Raw genomic sequence first — 19,541 nt, 5'->3', positions numbered from 1 at the left:
CCTCCATCTGTTTGTTTTCAGTGATGATACCAGAGAGCTCCCAGTGAAGGAGGAGAGGCAGGTAGCTCCTGCAAGCACAACAGCCCTTTTCTAGGGAGGCTCTGTAGGGTGGGTGTGTTTGGCTGCGCTTCATGGACTTGAGCAGCGTAAGGTTGCACACAGAGTGGGCACCTGTAACAGTGAATGTGTCTTGACTGGGTTTCTGCTGCAGGTCCAAATTCCTTGAATATATGTTGGGGAGTGAGAGGAAGAATCAACATTTATCATTCTTTGCCATGGCTGTAACTCAGCATTTCCACCCCAAATCTCACGTTGACCTATCACGGTATCGGACAAATAGTGATCATATAATAAAGTGAATATTAATTGGAGTTTGTAGGTAAAGGGGAGGAAATCACTGTGACCTAACATTAATTTAATCACAGCCCTGCTGTTTACATGAAAGATACTGCATGACTTGCACATGTGAAAGACATGGGATGGCCTAATGTCACAAAAGATACACGCTTCTTAGGGAGCAGCAGTTGGGTTAATCTTTTGTACCTCCTTATAAAGGCAAAGAATACATCCTGTGTAGTGTATTGCCATTCTTGTGATGCTTCCAGTGCAACTGCCTTAGCAGAGCACAATTGCAGACCTGCTGAAAGAAGAGTAGGTTCAAATGCCCATAGGCATGGGCGTGGAGGACTTCAGCTTCCCCACCCATGTGCAGAGCTGAGTCTTGCGTACCTGTTACTGGAATGTCACTGGAATGGGAAGGGGACTGAGCAAACAGTTTTATTTCTCTCTCTGATACATTTCAGAAGTCCATTTGGACCCTCGGAGAACATGGTGCCCTGCAGTCGACTGCCAAACGGTGTGCCATATGGCACCAAGCGAGTCGGGAGCGCGGATGCCGGTGGAATGCCCATCTTGCCACCTGAAGTTCTGTTCCTTTTGCAAGGAGGCATGGCACCCACAGCACCTGTGCCAGGAAAACCAAATTCCATTGCTAAACGACCAGGGGTAAGAGGAGAACCCACAGAGGTCATGCTGTCTTTTGGTTCTTTATGGCATGGGGTGCTAGCTCTGTGCCTCTCATCAGTTTAATGAAACACCTTCTTTCTAGCTCCTTAGGTGAATCTCCAAGGCTTTCCTTCTCTCCTGGTGTTTCCTAAATTTAATTCCTGTCTTAATTATTATTTTGAATGACAATTTTATTTTTTAATATTATTTGTGCACTTACAAAGTTTAGGTTGCCACTGACACTTCTGAAAGGTGAAGCCGTCCAGGGCTTTGAATCTACCTAAACAGTTTGTTCACATGCTAGGATTGTGACTTGTGCCCGTACAAAAAAATCCAATACACCAACAATATTCTAGGATTCAAACTTATATCCTAGATAGGATATCCTATCCAGTCAAGCTTATACTGTGATTAAGAAATCACCCCGGCTTAATATTTATCTGCATAGACAAATCTTAACTCTTACGCAGAGTAAAATGTCCCATTTTATGTGAGAAACCTGATTTAAGCTCATTTTGCATAGGTGTAAACAACCTACAGATAAAGTTGAATAAGACATTAATCTACAGAAAGAGAGCACTTTTGTATTTAAATTAGATCATGTCTCTGGCCATCTGTCTTTGTCTTTAGAATCAGATGACCTTCAGTCATATGCATTCAAAGTTTTCTATATTTTTTTTTGGCAAAAAATGAAAGACTTCCTTAAAATCTAAACGTTCTGCTTGCTAGAGACTGCATTGAATAGGAATTGCCAGAGAGCTCTTGCCGTAACCTTTTTTCTCTGAGTTTGATACCTGGCTTTAGCGGAGTTTAAGGTTATTTTGTTCAGGCAAGGACTGTTACGAGTTGCATAATCCAGTCTTGTCAAATGAATTGTGCAGGCTGTTTTACAAAGTGCTGATTTTTAATTCTACAGATGATAGATTAGTGGGTGTAGTGAGTGTTAGTTTTATGTAGCATAAAAGAAAAAGGGAATGGAGTTTAATGTTTACATGATATTAATAATCTTACATCTAGTAGTGAGTATACTTCAACATACTGTACTGAACGTAACAAGCCTCACACATGGAGTGCATTAAAGACAACAACATTAAATGCTCTGGAAAATAAGTGCAGTACACGTTAGGACCTGATTATCAACAGTAATTACATTCACATTTAATTTTAATGTTTCCTTGCTCTTCTAGATCACTTACTGGAACAGAGTCAGAGGCACCAATTAAGCAGTGCCCAGTTTGTCGGATCTACATTGAGCGAAATGAGGGCTGTGCTCAGATGATGTGCAAGAACTGCAAACGCACATTTTGCTGGTACTGTCTACAGAACTTGGATGTAAGTGCTGCTGGAAAAACCACCTAGGTAAAGGGTAAAGGGGCTGGGCTTAGTCTGAGGCCCTGTACAAACTCTTCATCAATTTATTGATATCCTAGTGAATGTCTTGGCTCAATTCAGTTCTTGACTTCATTTCTTTCTTCTTGTTCACCCAGTGTTTTTATTTACATGAATATCCTTTTTTCCATAAAGGGCTATAAACATTTCTCTGGGTCCCATGCTAGTTTCTTGGGGGAAATGGGATAGACTGGTTGCTTCCTGGAGGTCCATTCCTGCACTACCTTTTCTCTGATTCCCTCTTCCAGTGCACTAGCTAAAAACAGTTTGGTTGAGAGCCAGGGAAATAAGGGTCTTCCACCTGACAGGTCACAGCCTGTTCAGAAAATGCCATGGTAGTGAGTGAAGAGGGTTGTTTAACTGTAGGGTGCGTTAAGAGCTTGTATAGACTAGGTCTCCTTTACTAATCCATCTCTAGTGCCATGATTACTGAAGAGAATGATTGGTTAGTAGGTTTGGCTATAAAAATACTGGATTATAAACTTGAATTATGAAGTGCAGGTTGCTAGTTACTTCTCAAGGGATACTGACTAGTCTCAACTTGTGTGGCTTCAGGTTTCCTACCCGGATTAGTAGTACAGGAAGTAATGGGCTCATGTATATTGCAGCTTCCCTTCTTGAAACAGTCGTCAGAAACAACAGTGGGAGTGTGAAAAGGACTTTACCAGCACTTGAAATAAAATGTTAAGTGCTGTATAGCTTTTCTTCTTTGTACTTTGCAGCCAGCAAGCAATGAGACTTCCTCATTCTTTGTCCTTCCTTTTCTCAGCATGCTTAACAGGCTTTGCTTAGTGTCAGATCCTGTTTCTGTGTGTGAGCATGCTTTTTCAACGTGATTCTTACCACTTGCCTCAGAGTACATACAGTACACAATTGCTTAACGCTGTGCTGAACTGGAAGACTGCCGCATGCTCACAGACTCTGCAAACATGCCCTTATCAAGTTTTCATCAGTTCAAAATGAGAAAGAAGAAGGAAGCTGTAGAGTGATTTAAATGTAGTTTTTCTAAATGTGCAGGGTTACAGGAGCTCCTGGCATAGGTGAAGGTACTGCCTGGAGAGCCAAAGAGTAGGGCTGAAAAATGAATGAGGAAGCAGCAACAGGTTACAGCACAGCTGGCTAAGGGAGGGTAACACAGGGCATTAGTCACTTTCTGAAGTAAAAAGGGATCATTTCATAAGCATCAGTGGAAAAAGAACAAGGAAACAGGGATTTCTCTTTTATAAATTTTCCTGTTAAGCCTAAGAAGGAAATGTTTATGAGGTGTAGGAACAGCAGGAGAACAGAAGGTAGAAGTACCTCAGGAAGATGATTCCTCAGATTCCTAGCTTTCAGAAGTATCTGCTATTTACCTTGCCCCTTTACTGTCACCAAATTACAGATGGGGTACTTGTGCAGTAGGTGCAATGCATATGCTTGTGGTTTTAAAAGGTGGGGGTGCAAGGTTTTATAAAATAGCTTAGGTCCCACACACCCCATGCTTTCTGAAACTGCAAAAAGTTTCTCAAGATAATTATTTGGAAGCGGGATGAAGTTTTCTGCTGGCAGCTGGTGATTTTAAAGCAGCATCGGGAAGGTTGTATTTCCAGTCCAGTCTTGAACCTCTCCCTGTGGTACTGTAACCTGCTCTTACAGCTTCGACTTTTGTTTTTCAGAACGATATCTTCTTACGACATTACGACAGAGGCCCTTGCAGAAACAAGCTGGGCCACTCGCGGGCTTCGGTGATGTGGAACAGAACGCAGGTGCGTTCCTAGTCAGCTGAACAGTGCTGTCATGCACGCAGGAAGCAAAGCGATTTTACTCTTCGGTGAAGGATAAAGATGATTATTTTCAAGTTGTTATCTATTTTTTGAGATCTCTGCTGTGCCTATGCATGCATATGCGTATTTTGTGTTCCATGTCAGCAAAAAACATATTATTCACCACCATGTCTTTCAGGTTGTGGGGATCCTCGTTGGACTAGGTATAATAGCATTGGTGACCTCTCCCTTGCTGCTCGTGGCATCTCCGTGCATCATCTGCTGCATTTGCAAATCTTACCGAAGCAAAAAGAAGAAACACAGCCCGCCAACAACCTAAAACTCTGTGTCTCTCTGAGCCTCCATTTGCAGAGCGTATTTTTTGTGAGAAAGCACAATGGTTGTATTTTGGTGCCATACCTGCCAAATAATACTCTTCTATGCCAATTCTTGGGATAAGTGCCTATTCTTTACAGGCTACTCTATCACTAACAAGTCCCAGTGTGGGAAAAGTTTAGATTATCATGCAGTACGTATGGTGTGGGTTTTTGCTTTCTAAAAGGAAAATGGGACACAATTCAATAGTGCATACCCTTAAATGAGACAGCTTTTAAGACTGCTAGAACTTTACCATCTTGCATCAGCTGCACATGACTTGATCCTGCAGTATTACTCCACCTGAGCAGACCCAGTCATTACTTTCATGCTTTCTGTTGGTTCTTGGTGACACTCAGACTCCTCAAAAAGTTTGGGTTATTTTTTGGAAGAGGGAGAGGGAAAAGCCTGATTAAGTTCCTCTGTCTGCTAGCTTGTGTCCCATTAAAGATAACAAACTGTTAAGAAAATGTTTTTGGACAGTTTCCTGTCAATTGGCTGCCATGGCATTTCTTTTGGCATTGAAATCAATTTGATTTATACAATTGAAATCAATTACAGAACTAAAACCCAACAAAACTATTTCTGACTAAGGTAGCACTCTCTTTTGAGAGACCAGACTACCTTGAGAAAGCTGGTATTTTTGTCAGATCAAACATGACATCTACCTTGAAATATCAGAAGTATGCATATTTCCCTGCCATTGAGGATGCCTTTTGTCAGTAACCTGTGAGTAGCAAACTTGGCATGAAGCTAATATTTTAAGAAAGGCCATGATATGGTTCCTATTTTGTGCACAGTATTGGAATTTTGGTTGTGCCTATGTAGAGTGGCCGCATGGGCATGGATAGAATATATTTTTTCAACAGTTTACATGAGGCAGCAGCAAGAACCCTGTTAAAAAGTTACACAGACCAGGCTAAGCTAAACCCTCCTTTAAAACGTTATGGACCTGCTGAAGTGAATACTTGAGAAATGCTGTGTAAATACAAGCTCTGTCCATTGGTGGCTGTTTCTTTTGTCGCACTCAAGGTTAACAAACTCTGTTTCCGATGATTTTTAATTACTCTAAATCTGAAAGGCTGTCATTTAATGAACGCTTCATTTTAATTTGGTGCCTCGCCACCAAGCTGATTCAGACTCTGGTATCAGTTATACCTCTGTAAGTTCACCAAATCCTCACTGGAAAGCTGAAATTACTCCAGGCTTGCTCAGGAGTAGCTGATATCAGACTCTGCTCCCTGGAGTTTATTTCCTTAATGGCTGGTGCTCCTCACAACCCTGGCTGGTGGTGGCTTTTGTTCTAGACTCCCATCTGTGCATTTTTTATCTGTCGGAGCTGATATGAGTTTGCACTATGTAATCAGTTGTAATTCCAAACCCCTTTCAATAAGGGCTGCAAGGTTTAAATGAGGTGCTCAGCCTGAGCAGCGTGTTGGGCTTACCCTCTGCCGATCTGCCCTCCTTCCTCCATCCACCGTGTGAGGCACTCGAAGAGTGCTGCAAAGGGCGTCTTTTCTGTTGTGTTTGGCCGAGCCTCAGGAACTTTGCCTTCTTGGCAGCCATAAATGTGACCTTTTTTTTGTGTAACTTTGCTCTCTGGTTACTGTAACAGAAGTGGAAGATGTTCTTATTTTAAGAAAGTGTGGTCTGTTGAGCAGACTAGCAGGGACAGGGGCCTTAAATGATATTGTCTGGTTTACTTTTTAATTGATTTCTTTTATAAATACTGTCTGATGTTGCTACCAGTCGTGACTGGAGGGCAGGCAGTGCTCGCCGGTGTGAAAGACTATATTTATTCGCCATCCACAGCTTCGAAGGGAAGCAGAGAGGTAGTCAGTACATTCTAAATACAGAGTGCAATGCAGGCAACTGCCATTTATAAAAGATAGAGAATGTATTCTGTATGTGTTTTCTTTAAGAGCACTAATAGTAGTGCTTGCAGGTACTTGTGACAGATTAAAGTGTCCAGCCTTGGCTTTGCACTATTTTTCTACCTACGTTTTTATGGCACTACTGTAATTTCCATTTTATTTATGAACTTGAAGTTCAGAGTCTTACTTTAATGAAGCGTCAAGGACAAAGATACAGGAGCTGTATAGTCTCTTTAACCATAACCAGCATTGCAATGTACCAGTATCCTTTGCGTGTTAAATTCATGGGTTATTCATGTTTTATGGTCTTACGTATGTCCAGTGCACCCTCTACAAATCTGGTTTCTTTCCGTGTCCTCTCCCTGTTTCCCTTGGCTTGTTTTTGCTAAAATACGTATTGGAATGAAGGTGTCATGTTTTTTTCATTAATACTGCTGCGTTAATGAAACTGCCAAGTTCTTCCATGCAACTGAAGGCAGTTGTCCTACCCCGAATACACTGATGGACACAAGGTCACCATTTAGATTGTTACACAAATTTAACCTTTTTTTGTTCTTTAAATGTTGTGTAAAATTAATGCAGATCTCTTCATAAAGGGAGAATTTGTTTAATTGGTTTGAAAGATAATATTTTATAACAGCATTGTACACCTGCATAGCTGTGAAGTCTGGGAAAACAACACTAATTTAGTTTATTTTTAACTCTTCAGCTAAAGTGCAGGGTATCTCCTTTTGGAAGCTAATTCCTGCGGAGCAAAAGGCAGGTATACCTTTTCTGTGCGCACTTTTTATTTCTGGTGCCAGTTTAGGTGCCTGATGAAGGTACCAAAAGCAGCATGCAGGTGTTAGCACAACCCGACAGCCAGAGTGCCAGTCCAGGCATCTAAGGAGCCTGTGTGGAGATTGGTAGCAGTGGCCTAGGCTTTAGTTGGAGGTCTTTACACTAAAGCTGGGTAAGGAGAGTGTGAGCTACAGGCGTACCTTCCTTTGGTTGTGTAGATGCAACAAGCTGGCCAAGAAAGAAGCTCTAGATATACTTTAGAGCTTAAAAGCTTAAAATAGAAGTCTTACAAATATTATTTTCTTTAAAAGGCTGTGTCCAGTGCACCATGTGTCCTGGCTTTTTGTTGCACAGGGATGCGTGAGCAGGTGCTTTAAGCAGACCATGACTTGGTCAGCATGCGAAGATGTGCTAACTCTGCTGAGTAGAGCAGTACCTGTGCTCATGTGCTGGGAGCAGTAGGGCCCTGTTGCCTTGTTTTCCAGAAGGCAGCTATTTTGCACTAGCTGGTATTGCTCACAGAGTTTCCAGAGAACCATTTTAGCAGGGATCTTTTCACAGTGTTGGTTTTTGGCTTTTTTGTTTGGTTGGTTGGTTTTTAACTGTATAAGAAAAATCAAAGTCACTTTATAGGAAATTTATTACAACTATGACAAATAATACTAACAGAAATTAGGGAGAAAGAAACAAAAACAGGACTCCATCTACTCGTGAGTCTTCTAAATCAATGTAGCTGTAAATTTATCCTCTTGAACGCCATCTGTGTGATGTAGCTGGTGCATGTTAGTACCAGGCTTCACTGCTCTTCTTTCCCCTGTGGCAGGTGGCTGGTGTGTAGGTAGCATCCAGGGGAGAGCTCAAGACTGACATAGGGCAGGGTACTGCGCAGGAGCTGGAGTCTATGGCACAAGGCCCACCCTAGCTCCATCACCAGTTTGCTCCATCTCTCTCACTGAAAGAGACCTTGGGGGTTTTAGGCCATTAACTTTACCTTGACAGGATCTACAGAAGTCTCTCTTGAAGCAAGAAATGTGGCAACTGCTCTGTTCCCTCTGAACCAGGGGCATTCAGCCTTCTGGGCTCTAGATGTTTAAACAGGAGATCTTAGACCAGTGCTATGAATCTGGATTTTTACTGCAACTGGCCACAAATCTCCATGGCCACATATCTCATTATGATTTCCCAGCAGTCACTGGAGCTATGTCAAATACAGCTGAGGATCCCACTCAGCATCTCATTCCTTGTGTTAAAATGAGGATGATAACCTGATCCCAAAGTCATGCAGTAGCGTAAGTACTTCCCTGCAGTATTTATTCTAGAATCATGGGAGACAGTCAACACTGCCATTCAGTAGTTGATGATCTATTAATGGTGCATGGGGTTACATACCCCAAAGAAGGGCATGAGGGGTTAACAGTAATTAATGTTTCTACAGTGCTTTAATGATGCTGTGTGCTGTTGACTGTCCAGTAACACAGCACAAAGTCCAAGGGCAAGTTTAAAATGTACGTCATTTTTACTTGGATGAACTAAGAGAAATTGGGTATTACCTTCATATTTGCTTGAATATATACAAGTGGACAGAAATCAACTGCATTTCCATAATGGGACAATGATATCAACTTTTGGCTGCTGTGTTCTCTGGTACCACAGTGAGTGGTTGTGCTGTAGTGCCCACCACTTAAAAAATTTGAAACCTGTTTTGCACTGTAATCTCCTTCTCCCAGTCAAGATAAAAATCTTCTAACAATTTTCTCCCAGGTTTTAATAAGAAATTTGATGCTGGGATAAATGACCAAAGAGAGGAATTTCAGACTTGGCTTGTTTAGACAAACTCATTCACACTTAAGAAGTTGTCTTGGAAAACATAAATAAGGACTGCTTTGTTAGAGCTTATAAGGAGCCCTACAGCTTTTGAGCTTCACAGGAAAGGTGCTTCTATTACAAGCAGACTTTTGAAAATGTGCTAGAAAAAAACCTACATCCTATATACATATTTTTATTATATAAATAAAAATAGCTTCTCTTTCTCGGGTATACTTACACAGTCAGATAATTTTAAAACTAAACAGTTGAACAGAGTGTGCTAGTTATAAAACAGTTTTAAGACATCTCTCACACATGAGTGTGTAGGATCAGGCTCTTAATTTATGTGTCTGGCAATAAAGATGTGAAATTCTACCTCTCCTAGAGTAGTGAGAATTGATTCTTCTGCGGCCTGTTGGAAGATGAACTTAACTGCTAAGATCCTGGAAAACTTCAGTCTAATTATTATTTTTCCTCTCATTAGTAAAGTAATGAAGTGACAGCTGAATGATTTTGTTGACCAGGAAGCTGAAAGGTCTGTTTTGTGTCACTACACTCAAGTTGCTCAGAACCAATGTGTTTTGATGAAGTATAATTATAATTTATACAATTCATATATAATTTATAACTAGCAATTATTAAATATTAATTTTGAAGCATCATTGCCTTTTATCATATGAAAGATTTATTCTAGATGTATTAATCTGGGAAGCCTTTCCTCTTCTGCTTTCTGTGGAGAAGGTCATGGTGTTCCTACCAAGGTAAATTCCTATGATTTGGTGCAGTTCACAGTAAAACGTTTACTGCTATTTTTTATCAGAGGTTTTGTTACAATCCCTCAAGTTAGTTGAGTCATGCAAATTTCTGTTGTTAAGACAGGTAGTTTCCTAGGAGTAGTTTTTATTTGGCATCACAATTCAGGCTGTACAAGGTGATACTGGTTGACAAGGTCGACCGGTTTTTTAGAGGACACAATCTCATTCTTCCCCCTTCAGTCCAAGAAACTTTCTCTTTTCTTGGCTGAAAATTAAGGAGTTCAGTCATTTGCTTGTGCCTTCTGGATTTCTAACAGAAGCAGCCGTTTCTGGTGGCCACATGCCAGGATATCCCAGACAGGTTGAATGTGTGATGCTGCAGCACATGTGCAGTGAGTTGCTTAAATTTTAGGAAGGTGCCTGAGCTTTACAGCTTGCTGGGGCCCATGCAGTGGACGGGGTGCACAAAGGACTCATCCTGGCAGCTTTATGAGTGCCACCAGTTGTACAGTGCTGGGCAGGTGCTGCACTACGGCTGTGATGGATATGGATGACTGTATCCCAGGGTTTCATCAGGGGCCCTATCTCAAGCTGTCCCTTACCATAGCTACCCATCTACCCAAAAATTCCACAGCAAATCTCCATTCCTTCCATTTTCCAGTCTCTCCTGTTTCAGTTTCAAAGAAATCTCAGCTCAGATGGGTTATTTGGAGCTCAGGTGGTCTAAGCATTGGCTTTGCCTAATGAGCAAGTCTTTGAATGAAACCCCAGCAGAACTGTTACGTACCACACTGATGTTAGCACCACAGGCACTAAGGGTCACCTCGTGAGAGCTCCCCCAGCATTGCTTAGCTTTGAAAAAATCTGTGTATTTTACGTATTTGTAACTGAAAGTGTCCATCTCTGACACCGAGGTGTGTTTCTGAGCACTGATGCAAACTGGCAGTGGTCATGTATCCCTGTGCTGCCTCATCTGAGGCAGGTGTTTGGCTCTGTGTGTTGCAGACAGAGGCACTGGGTTTAGCCAGGGTATTTGCAGTGCTCCCACCTCTTTTCAAGTTTAAGATCTCCCGTCTGGACTAGTGCTGCTTTTGGATGTATTTGTTTGCAAATAAAGCCTTGGATGGAGAGAAGCAGGGGAGAGGCTTGATTGCTCTGCAAGGCACAGCAAAGAGCAGCTTTGTCTCAGCAGGAACAATCATGCTTGTCTCCACAGGGCTGTCCCTTCTTCTCAGGGGGTTCATCTCCTGCACTGCAGCACACAAGGGTGAATTCCTACTCAGCATCTAGGTTTTCATTTCCCTGGTACCTGCTTAGGCTTACATTTTGTTTATCTGTTTGTTTTCTTTTCCTCCAGGTAATACACTTTCTTCACCACTTCTCTCCTGGTGAAGGGCAAAAGGGTTTGATCTTTGTAAGATTTGTTAAAATATATTTGTGTTTATAAGAGGAAAGCTAACATGTATAAAGAAGTAAGTGCTTTTGTAAATTTTTTGTTGTATGATTCAGCATTTAAACATTTTACAGATGCGATTTTTTGCACTCTCTGCATACATTCATAAAAAAATATATTTATTTTCTGTCTTTCAGGTTTATTTCGGGTTTGTGTTTTCTTCTAATGTTATAAAATGCGGTATGTGCAACATTAAAAAGAAATAGTGTAAAAACATGTCTCATCTTGTTGTAATCCTTCACTGCCTTTAAAAGATGAACATAGAAAAAATATGGGAAGAATTCAAACCCATCTGGGGTGCTTAATGGGAATGTTGAGAATGAACACGGGTAGAAGAGGTAGGGTCAGAGTCTTGATTCTTATTTACTTTCTCAAAAAGTACATGACTTTAAAATCCTTTCAAAGCGAGCGGGGCAGGCTTTGTGTTAGCTCCTGAGTGCTGCTGCAGTGGCATGCAGATACCTCAGCGGTGGTGGCTTTTGCTCTCTGCAGGTGGGGTGCAGGGTCTGCTCCCTTGCAAAATCTGCCCCCACGCAAAATCTGGTGCGGACCATGACCAGGAGCAGCCAGACCTACCCCAGGCTGTGGGGGGGACACGCATGGAAAGCTGCACGAAGAAAAGTCTGCTGCTTCAGAGCCCACTTTCTCTTCCTTTTCTCCCTCAACCCTGCCTGTCCCTGCAGCAGGATTAGGCCTCCTGCTCTGTGCTTCTGCAAGACATCGTGAAACACTGCACCCTGCCATGCAATTTCAGGTTGCATGCCTTCAGATGCGCCTTGGTTTTCTCACACACCCACATCCTGCAGTGCCTACGAGCGACAATCACAGCTGTGTTTGTAAGCATCACATGTTAAGGTGATGTTTACTAGTAAATATTTCCAGTTTATCTACAAGTACTCGGCACCCAAAGGTAGGGTTTTCCACCTGGGTGACACATCCTTGAAAACCCAGCAATGCCATCTGTGGACTGCAGATCATATAGTGAACTGGGTATCTCAATAGATTATCTGGAAGGTCTTGATAGTTTTGTCTCTGAGGACACTTTTTCAGGACGAGGGTCGAAGAGAATGTCACCACTGTCACCTACAGCTCAAAATTTTGGTCATGCCTGTAAATTTCTCCCCTCCCCTCCCTCATCAGTTTGGTTGGAGTTGAGTAAATTTGTCACTGATGTTATTGCACTTAAATACAGACATTTTATTTATTTACTTGTTTTTTGTGGCCAAGGCTCTGATCTTGTTCCGTGAATGGGCAACAAAGCAGTGGCAATGCATCAGTCCGCATGGTAACACAGGTGAAGTAGTGCAGCAGGCAAAAGGTTTCCAGCACGGCACTTCTCTTTCAGAGCATCTTGCTTTGCGGTAGGAATGTGTCAATTCTGACAAACTCCTGATGGACACCAGCTGCTGGCAGCCCACATGCCTGGTGCCCTGCCAGCATACCAGCTGCCAGTGATGGGCAAACTGCCCAGCGCTCCACTGGGCAGATGAGCAAACTGCCAGCTCCTCACCTGGCAACTTTGAAGAAAAACCCCAACAAGCATTTTCCAAGCAAAATTTGACGTTTCTGGATTTCTCTCCTATTTTTGAAATTCCGTATCAGATGAATGTGAGCAATTTTCAGCAGAGCAAGAAGTCCAGAAGCCCTGTGACTCCTGGGTGGTCGCATCTTCCATGCTCACTTGTTCTTCAGCAAAAACAGGAGCTAATTGCCAGAAACAGGAACTAATTGCCACATTCAGTCATTCTCTTCATGTATATGGAGAATTGGCACTTGCCACTACTCCTGCCAACCCAAACATCTTCTGAACAGTCCCGAGAAGGGGAAAAAATTGATGGCTTCAAATTTGATTTCATTCTAGCTTCAATGTGCATTTTTTCTCCCGGTTCCCATAAAACCATAGAATGGTTTGAGTTGGAAAGGACCTTAAGATCATCTAGTTCAAATCCCCTGCCCATGGGCAGGGACATCTCCCACTAGACCAGGTTTCTCAAAGCCCCATCCAGGCTGGCCTTGAGCATTGCCAGGAATGGGGCAGCCACAGCTTCCCATTGTGGAAGGCTGTTCCAGCGCCTCACCCACTCTCATGGTAAAGAATTTCTTCCCTATACCTAACCTAAATCTCTGCTGTTTAAGTTTTAACCCATTACCCCTTTTTTCTTCAACTGCCTTTTATTTCAGGGCTATTTTTAACCAAATCCCTGAATTTTAAGCTCCTCTTGTTTTTGAGATTACAAAAGACGTTGTTTACCTTAACCTATGTGTTTGTAACAGCTATCTTCACACCCACATCCCCTTCTGCGCGGGGGCGAGTGTTGCCTTAAACACTACCCTCAGCCCGATCCATCCTTCCAGTTGACAAACACAACCCATATGGCCCTCATAAAACACCTCTGGTCTCCCAGCAACTGGGTCAACACTTTTGCTCCAGGGTGACCCTGCAGCTGATGCTGTCCACCCTATCATCACTCTGTCATGCTTGTCTGCAGGGCCTGTGACTCCTCCTGGAGATGCTACCTGCCCTGTAGGCGTTGATGGCCTCCGAGAAGGATTACCCTTGCAAGTACATTTTCCAATGGCCTTTAAGCCTGGTGCCTACATGGCAACTCCTTTCTCTTTCAATCTCTACAGTTCTTCCAATCTGAAAACTTTAAGCTTTGGAAACCAGAAATCACTGAAAATTATATGTATGTCTTGTTTTTCCACAGAGCTTTCCAGGGACACCCCAGAATTACAAAACAAAAGCAAAAAAAAAATAAAACCAGCCGTGCAATCATACTTTTCAGAACAAACACTTTCCAGCTTGCATCATGGGTTACTTCTCACATGAGACCTCTCAGGCTGAGCTTGTCAGCCCAGAGCCTGGCTTGTAAATGCCAGAGCGATGTCTCAAGCCACTGCCATGCTGAGCCTCATGGCTGTCCTACAGGCAAACTCAAAGCTGCAAGTTTGTGCTCTGATATTCAACATAAATAAAATCCTTTCTTGTCATTCCTTTCCCTTACCTGAGCTTTAGCAGGGCTATATCAAGTACACCTAGCAGTAGGTATATTTTAAAATTCAGCAGGGATGCTGGAATAGTTTCTTGGTGGCAGAGCTTGAGAGCAACAGCCCAATGCTCACACCTGCCTGAAGATGTGCCCATGTTCTATCCAGAAAGGGAAAATTGCAGGATCTCTAGCTTCTCAAACGGAGGCTGCAGGAAGTTTCTGCAAAAGGGTTAGCATGATGCCTCCAAGCAAGAGACTGCCTGGTCTTTTTCCTTAGTACTACTATGAAAAATCCTTTCCTGAAGCTGACCATGGATTAGCACAATCCATTAGCAGGCACAGTTGATAATTTTTCAGTCTTGCCTTCTTGAGATCCGTGCTAGTGCCAAAATAGCAGACTTTGGGAAAGCCGGGAGGACTGGCCAATTAGTGAGTAATTGACTTTTCCTGGGTCTTGGCTAATAAACTTAAGCCCAGGTGAGTGCATATGCTTGTGACAGTCTGTGTTGCTGCATGTTGTGAAAGGCAAGAGACTCTTGCTGTTTCCAGCAGCTGTTCCTCATCCTGGATACCAACACTAGTGGGGAAGCTGCCTTGGGAGTTGTTGGATTTCCCCGTGTGAGCGTGCCTGAACATTCCACTGCTTGCTTGGCTGGGTCTGAAATGGAGTCTGTGGGTCAGGGCCTAGGAACAGGACTTTGGAGGGTGTACTGAAGGTGCTTCAGTGCAGTGCTCTGGATACTAGAGGGGATAGTTCAGGACTGTGAGACTAGCTCAGCCAACTGGCTCTTGAGAAAGCTTTGAGGGATTTTTCAACTGTATTTGTTCCCATTCATAGGTTTTTTCCCTTGGTCTCCCTGGGAGCTCCAGATAGCGTGGACAGTGAGATATGCAATAGGAAAGATCAAGGGAAGACTTGGATTTGGTGTCTGCTTCTCTGGGGGGCTGAGGCTTGACTAAACTCTCTCACTCTGCTCTCAGCGCTGCCTGGAGAGGGGAATGCATCTGTTTGCTGGTAATTGTATTCAGTTTTGCTGAACTTTGCATGTTTAGCTGTTGCTTGGAGGAGATGTTGTTCCTGATGGTCTTTAGCTGGGGAAGCCTGCTACCAATGTGAGCCTAAGTATGCAGTGTTGCAGTGCCAGTGGCACTACAGTGGGATAGTGCCCTTTTAAAAACATAATTGGAATGGAATGTAAGCTTCTAGCTTTGCTCAGGCTATGAATGCAAACAACTAAAATGTGACAAGCCCTGGGGCCTCCATCCTGTGTCACCTGCAAGCTCTGGTATAACCAGGGAGGCAGCAGTCTACAGCTTCTCTGGGGCAACTGTTTCACAGTGGTCAAAGGGATGCTCAGAGCAGCCGCCAGAGTCCCTCATGGCTGGGTGGCTGGGCGAGTGCCACAGCAGCTGGGTTTTACACCCATCTCTCCTGCTTCTGAGCTGCATTGTCTTTGCATTGCCCTGCATCTCCCCAGTATGTAGTTTGGGGCACTTGGCTGCGGGAAGACTCTGGCAGGCAGGGTGGAGGCTCAGAGTGGCTGTAGGGAAACTTTATCCTTCTCTCTCCTTGCAACTCTGTAGTGTTTCCTATGGTAATATGGGGAGTTTCTCTAAGCTGAGGTTTTGGACTGCATCACATGTAGCTTTTGGAGGAAAAATTAGTTTCAGGTGTTCTGATATAAGTTTCCCTGGTGAAATGGCCATCTTACTATTTTTGAAGAAGAGTGATATCCCACAAATCATCTTTTTTTTAACTGAAGTGGGTCAATAACTTCACTGATGTTGGGTCCCTCACACACAGACTTCCATGCCTGTGTGGGTTTTTTTCTGCCTGTTGTCTCCAGACAAGCGGTACAGCTGTTCATGCTGCTGTTGCAGAAGTTTGGCTGTTCTGCAGCCGGACTGTCTGGATGTTGGTGTGCAGCAGCAGCAGTGCTGAGCTGGCTGACCCCAGTAGGACAGATGAGGTGCTGGGGTCTTCAGTCCAAGGGTGTATAACTGGCATCTAAGCTCTAGTGTCTTCAAACCTAACTCTTATCCAGGCTTTTCTCCTACTGTTTCACCTTGTCTGTTTTTTTTCTGTTGTTGTAGGTGGCTGTTTTTTCTTTCCCCTTGTGTTTCCTCATCATCTTAAAACCTAATCTCTGCTTGGGTGAGCAAGTTTTCAGATGTGCATCCCTGGCAGGAGTAGTTGAGTGCTCTTGTTTGTGTCTGCCAAGAACAACCTGTTCAGTTTGCAGATCGGGAGCCATAAAAATGAAGCCTGATGTTATGGTTCAGCATGTTAGTTCTGTGGAGGCAGAGAAGCGAGCCCCTCTGCCTGCATCCCTATCAGTGCCTGAGCTCTGTGCGTGTGGTTGTGTCCTCTGACACAGTGGGGAGGCCAGTCAAGGGCAGGGGAGCACGGAGCTGCAGCAGGATGGGGATGGAAAGAGGCCAGCTGAGAGAAGAGATTCGCGCTTGCAGCACGTGAGGACTGTTTGTTGTTTGGCCCCTGACCCGGCTGGTCCAGCTGTTCTCCAGGACTGTTCTGTTTGAGTGCTGTGAGACGTGGTAGAAGTGCCTCCTTTGCAGGGCTCTGCTGCTGCACAGCAGCTTGGCTGACACCTGTTCATCACTTGTATGGGGCTCCCATGGTGAGATGAAGGGAGAGCTTTGTTATGGGTTTTCTTCTTTCACTTCTCCTCTCCATGTAAGAAGCAACTTCTTCCAGCAAAGACCTAATCACTGCTACATGAACCAGTAAAACTATCAGTGTGCTTAATGAGACCCAGTCTCAAGGAGCAGTTAGTGGACAGCCAGCTCCTTGCTGCTGGCACCTGCCCTCCTTTGATGTTGGTGCCACACATGCTGTTCCTGGGCTGCATAGTGTTCTCCTGACATGTCAGAATGGGAAGTGGCTGGGAGAGGTGACCCTGCTGAAGGCAGAGGGGGAGGGAAGGGCCTGAGGGTGCAGAGGTACTTGGGAAGATGCTTGAACATAAGGAGCATGAACACGGTTGTGGCAGCTTTTCCTGATGTCCTGCACTGCAGTTGAGGACCTGAACAGGGCACATGGAGGCACTTCGCGTTGTCCATGTGGAGACTGGGAGAGGAGGGAGGCTGGGCAGCTGAGGGAGGCCTGACTGCTGCTGCCCTGGTGCCTCTCCTGCCTTCTAGGGCTGTGCTCAGAGCTGCTTCTGAGCAGCTCCTGGTGGGGCAAGGCCTTTGAGCCCCTTCAAAGCCTCTTGGGAACCCTCGAGCAGTGAATGTTGCAGAGAAAAACCAGACCTGACTGCAGAGAGGGGAAGAAAGAAAAACACAAAAGGCAAGTGCATGTGCACGAAAAACCAACAATGGGAGTAATGTGGAAGAATACATTATGTTTATGTGAATTTGCATAACATGACTCAGTTCAGCTGCCAGAGTTGAGGCATATGGGATCAATAAAGGGAATTCTAAGAAGAGAGTGTGTATGTTAACAACAGGGGGTAACTCAAAGAATAGAGCTTGTGCTTTTTGGTTAATTAAAAGCAAAATTCTAATTCTAAGCTTCTGGCGGCTCATAATGCCTCTGAGCATTTTGGTCACTGTTCCCAGCTGCAGTTCTGGTTTGGATGGCCTCAGGCCTCGGTCTGTGGCTGTGCTTAGAGTTACGTGTTCGTGTGTGTCCCACTGCAGCCATTCTGGTCTGTGCCCAGTTTGTGCTCATGGGTAAGCTTTTATGGGATAGCAGCTCTGCAGAAAAGCCCTGTATGGTGGTGGGCACAGAGACTGGTGACATTGCATGCCCACCTTCCTCCAGCAGCCTTGTCCGTTGCTAGTGGCACTCAGGGGGATGGAAGGTGGTGCCACCAAGTAGCTTCCTTCTCCTTCTGGTCCTGTGCCCATGTGTTTTGGCTGTTACTGATGCATGGCCAGATCCAGACTTCCAGTTTCAAGGAAAGCCTAAAGGTGGCTTGGATATGTGAACAATAAACATTTTCACTCCTGAGTAATTCCAGTTGAGCTTGGAGGCTGTGCAGGCTGTGAGGAGGGAGGTACAACAGTAAGTGTCCATGGGGGCTTCTCCAGCACAAGCTGTGGTGGTGCCATGTAGGGAAGTGTGTGCCCCCATCATATAATCCTGGTAGGGAGGTATGTCTGCAGCTCACCTCTTCCCTCTCTCAGATTAATTGTACATGAGCAGGAAAGTACTCTGTGATTCCCCCTTCCACTCCTCTGAGAAGGCAAGTTCCTCTCAGACCCAGGGTTCTGTGTCAGTTTGTGTCTGTATCTGTCATTAAGCTGACATCATGCAGGAAGGATTAGTACCAGTTGTAACCAGGATTACTTATGGCCTCAACAGTGGAGGTGTTATTATAAACCCCATTGCTCGCAAGTTATCATTCTACAATCACAGAGTATCATTTTATGTAATTGTCATTTTCTAGCTATTTATGTATATGCACATAGTGATCTTGGAACACCTGAGGTGACCAGTTTCTTCTCAGAAAGGATTATGCTCCAGTATGTGTGAGACTAAAATACATGGCAGCCATCCAAGGCCTGGAGAAGCCAAGGGATGATAAGGGTCTGGGGTTATGAGGGACATTGCTTTGCTGGGGGAAGGTGAAGATGTTTCCTGAGGAAAGATGAAGTAATTTGTTCTTTGCAAATTATGCTCCTCCCCCTCCCAGCCCCGACTCGTTCTTTGAAATGACAGAGTGGTTTTGGCTGAAGTTGTGCTCTCTGCCTCTTGTTACTGGATTTTAAACATCCAGAGCTTCCTGTAAAGCTGGCACTAATGTGGCGCTGCTGCTAGGCTGCAGCATTCCCATGGGTTGGCAGGACAGAGGGAGGAGTCTCTTTATATCCTATGGGACTGCATTAAGAAGTATGTGTATTATAGCTTCCTCCTCAAGATTTGTTTTAAAAAATGCACGCTAATGTACTAAAAGGAAAGGTACCATCTATTCTGAATCAGGGTTTAACTGAAAATCATTTGTTGTTTCATGCTGTATTCTTTGTATTTCATTTACATCGTGTGCTTTTGCATTGGGAAAACAAACCCAAGCTGGGTGTGGGGGGGGGGGGGGGGGGGGGTGGAGGTGGGGAGAGAGAGAGACTGAGGAAAAAGAAAAACCAAATACTGCATAGGATGTAAGATTCTGCCATTTACTGTTGTGGTACCCACAGAAAATCCATTGGCACCATGTGGTGCATCTCTGCTAACACTGATGGTCAAATGCAGATAGCCCTGAGGTGAAACACAACCCACCACCCTGCTTGCATCCCTCAGGAGCATGTGGTTCATGATGTGTGAGAGAGTAACAGCAGCAGCACAGGATCAGCGGCTGGTCACCAGTTACTGTGTAGAGGAGAAATTGAGTGTGGGGAAGGGAAAAAGG

General features: G+C 44.1%; 1 protein-coding gene across 1 annotated transcript in view; it reads left to right on the top strand.

Annotated features, from left to right (window-relative positions):
- RNF144B (ring finger protein 144B) overlaps positions 1-4,476 on the top strand; it is a gene marked incomplete at both ends in the record, with an annotated part of 30,396 nt that extends 25,920 nt beyond the window's left edge. Inside the window, 4 exons of the mRNA XM_080609592.1 lie at positions 804-1,005; positions 2,193-2,337; positions 4,050-4,139; positions 4,336-4,476. Of these exons, the coding sequence (XP_080465718.1) occupies positions 804-1,005; positions 2,193-2,337; positions 4,050-4,139; positions 4,336-4,476 (578 nt within the window). The remainder of the gene's footprint in view (positions 1-803; positions 1,006-2,192; positions 2,338-4,049; positions 4,140-4,335) is intronic.
- Positions 4,477-19,541: the final 15,065 nt, after the last annotated feature.

Source organism: Psittacula echo (assembly GCF_963264785.1).
Source record: "Psittacula echo genome assembly, chromosome: 2".
Classification (NCBI taxonomy): Eukaryota; Metazoa; Chordata; class Aves; order Psittaciformes; family Psittacidae; genus Psittacula; species Psittacula echo.
The sequence above is the reverse complement of the archived record's forward strand: the minus strand, read 5'-3'. Positions and strand labels throughout refer to the sequence as shown.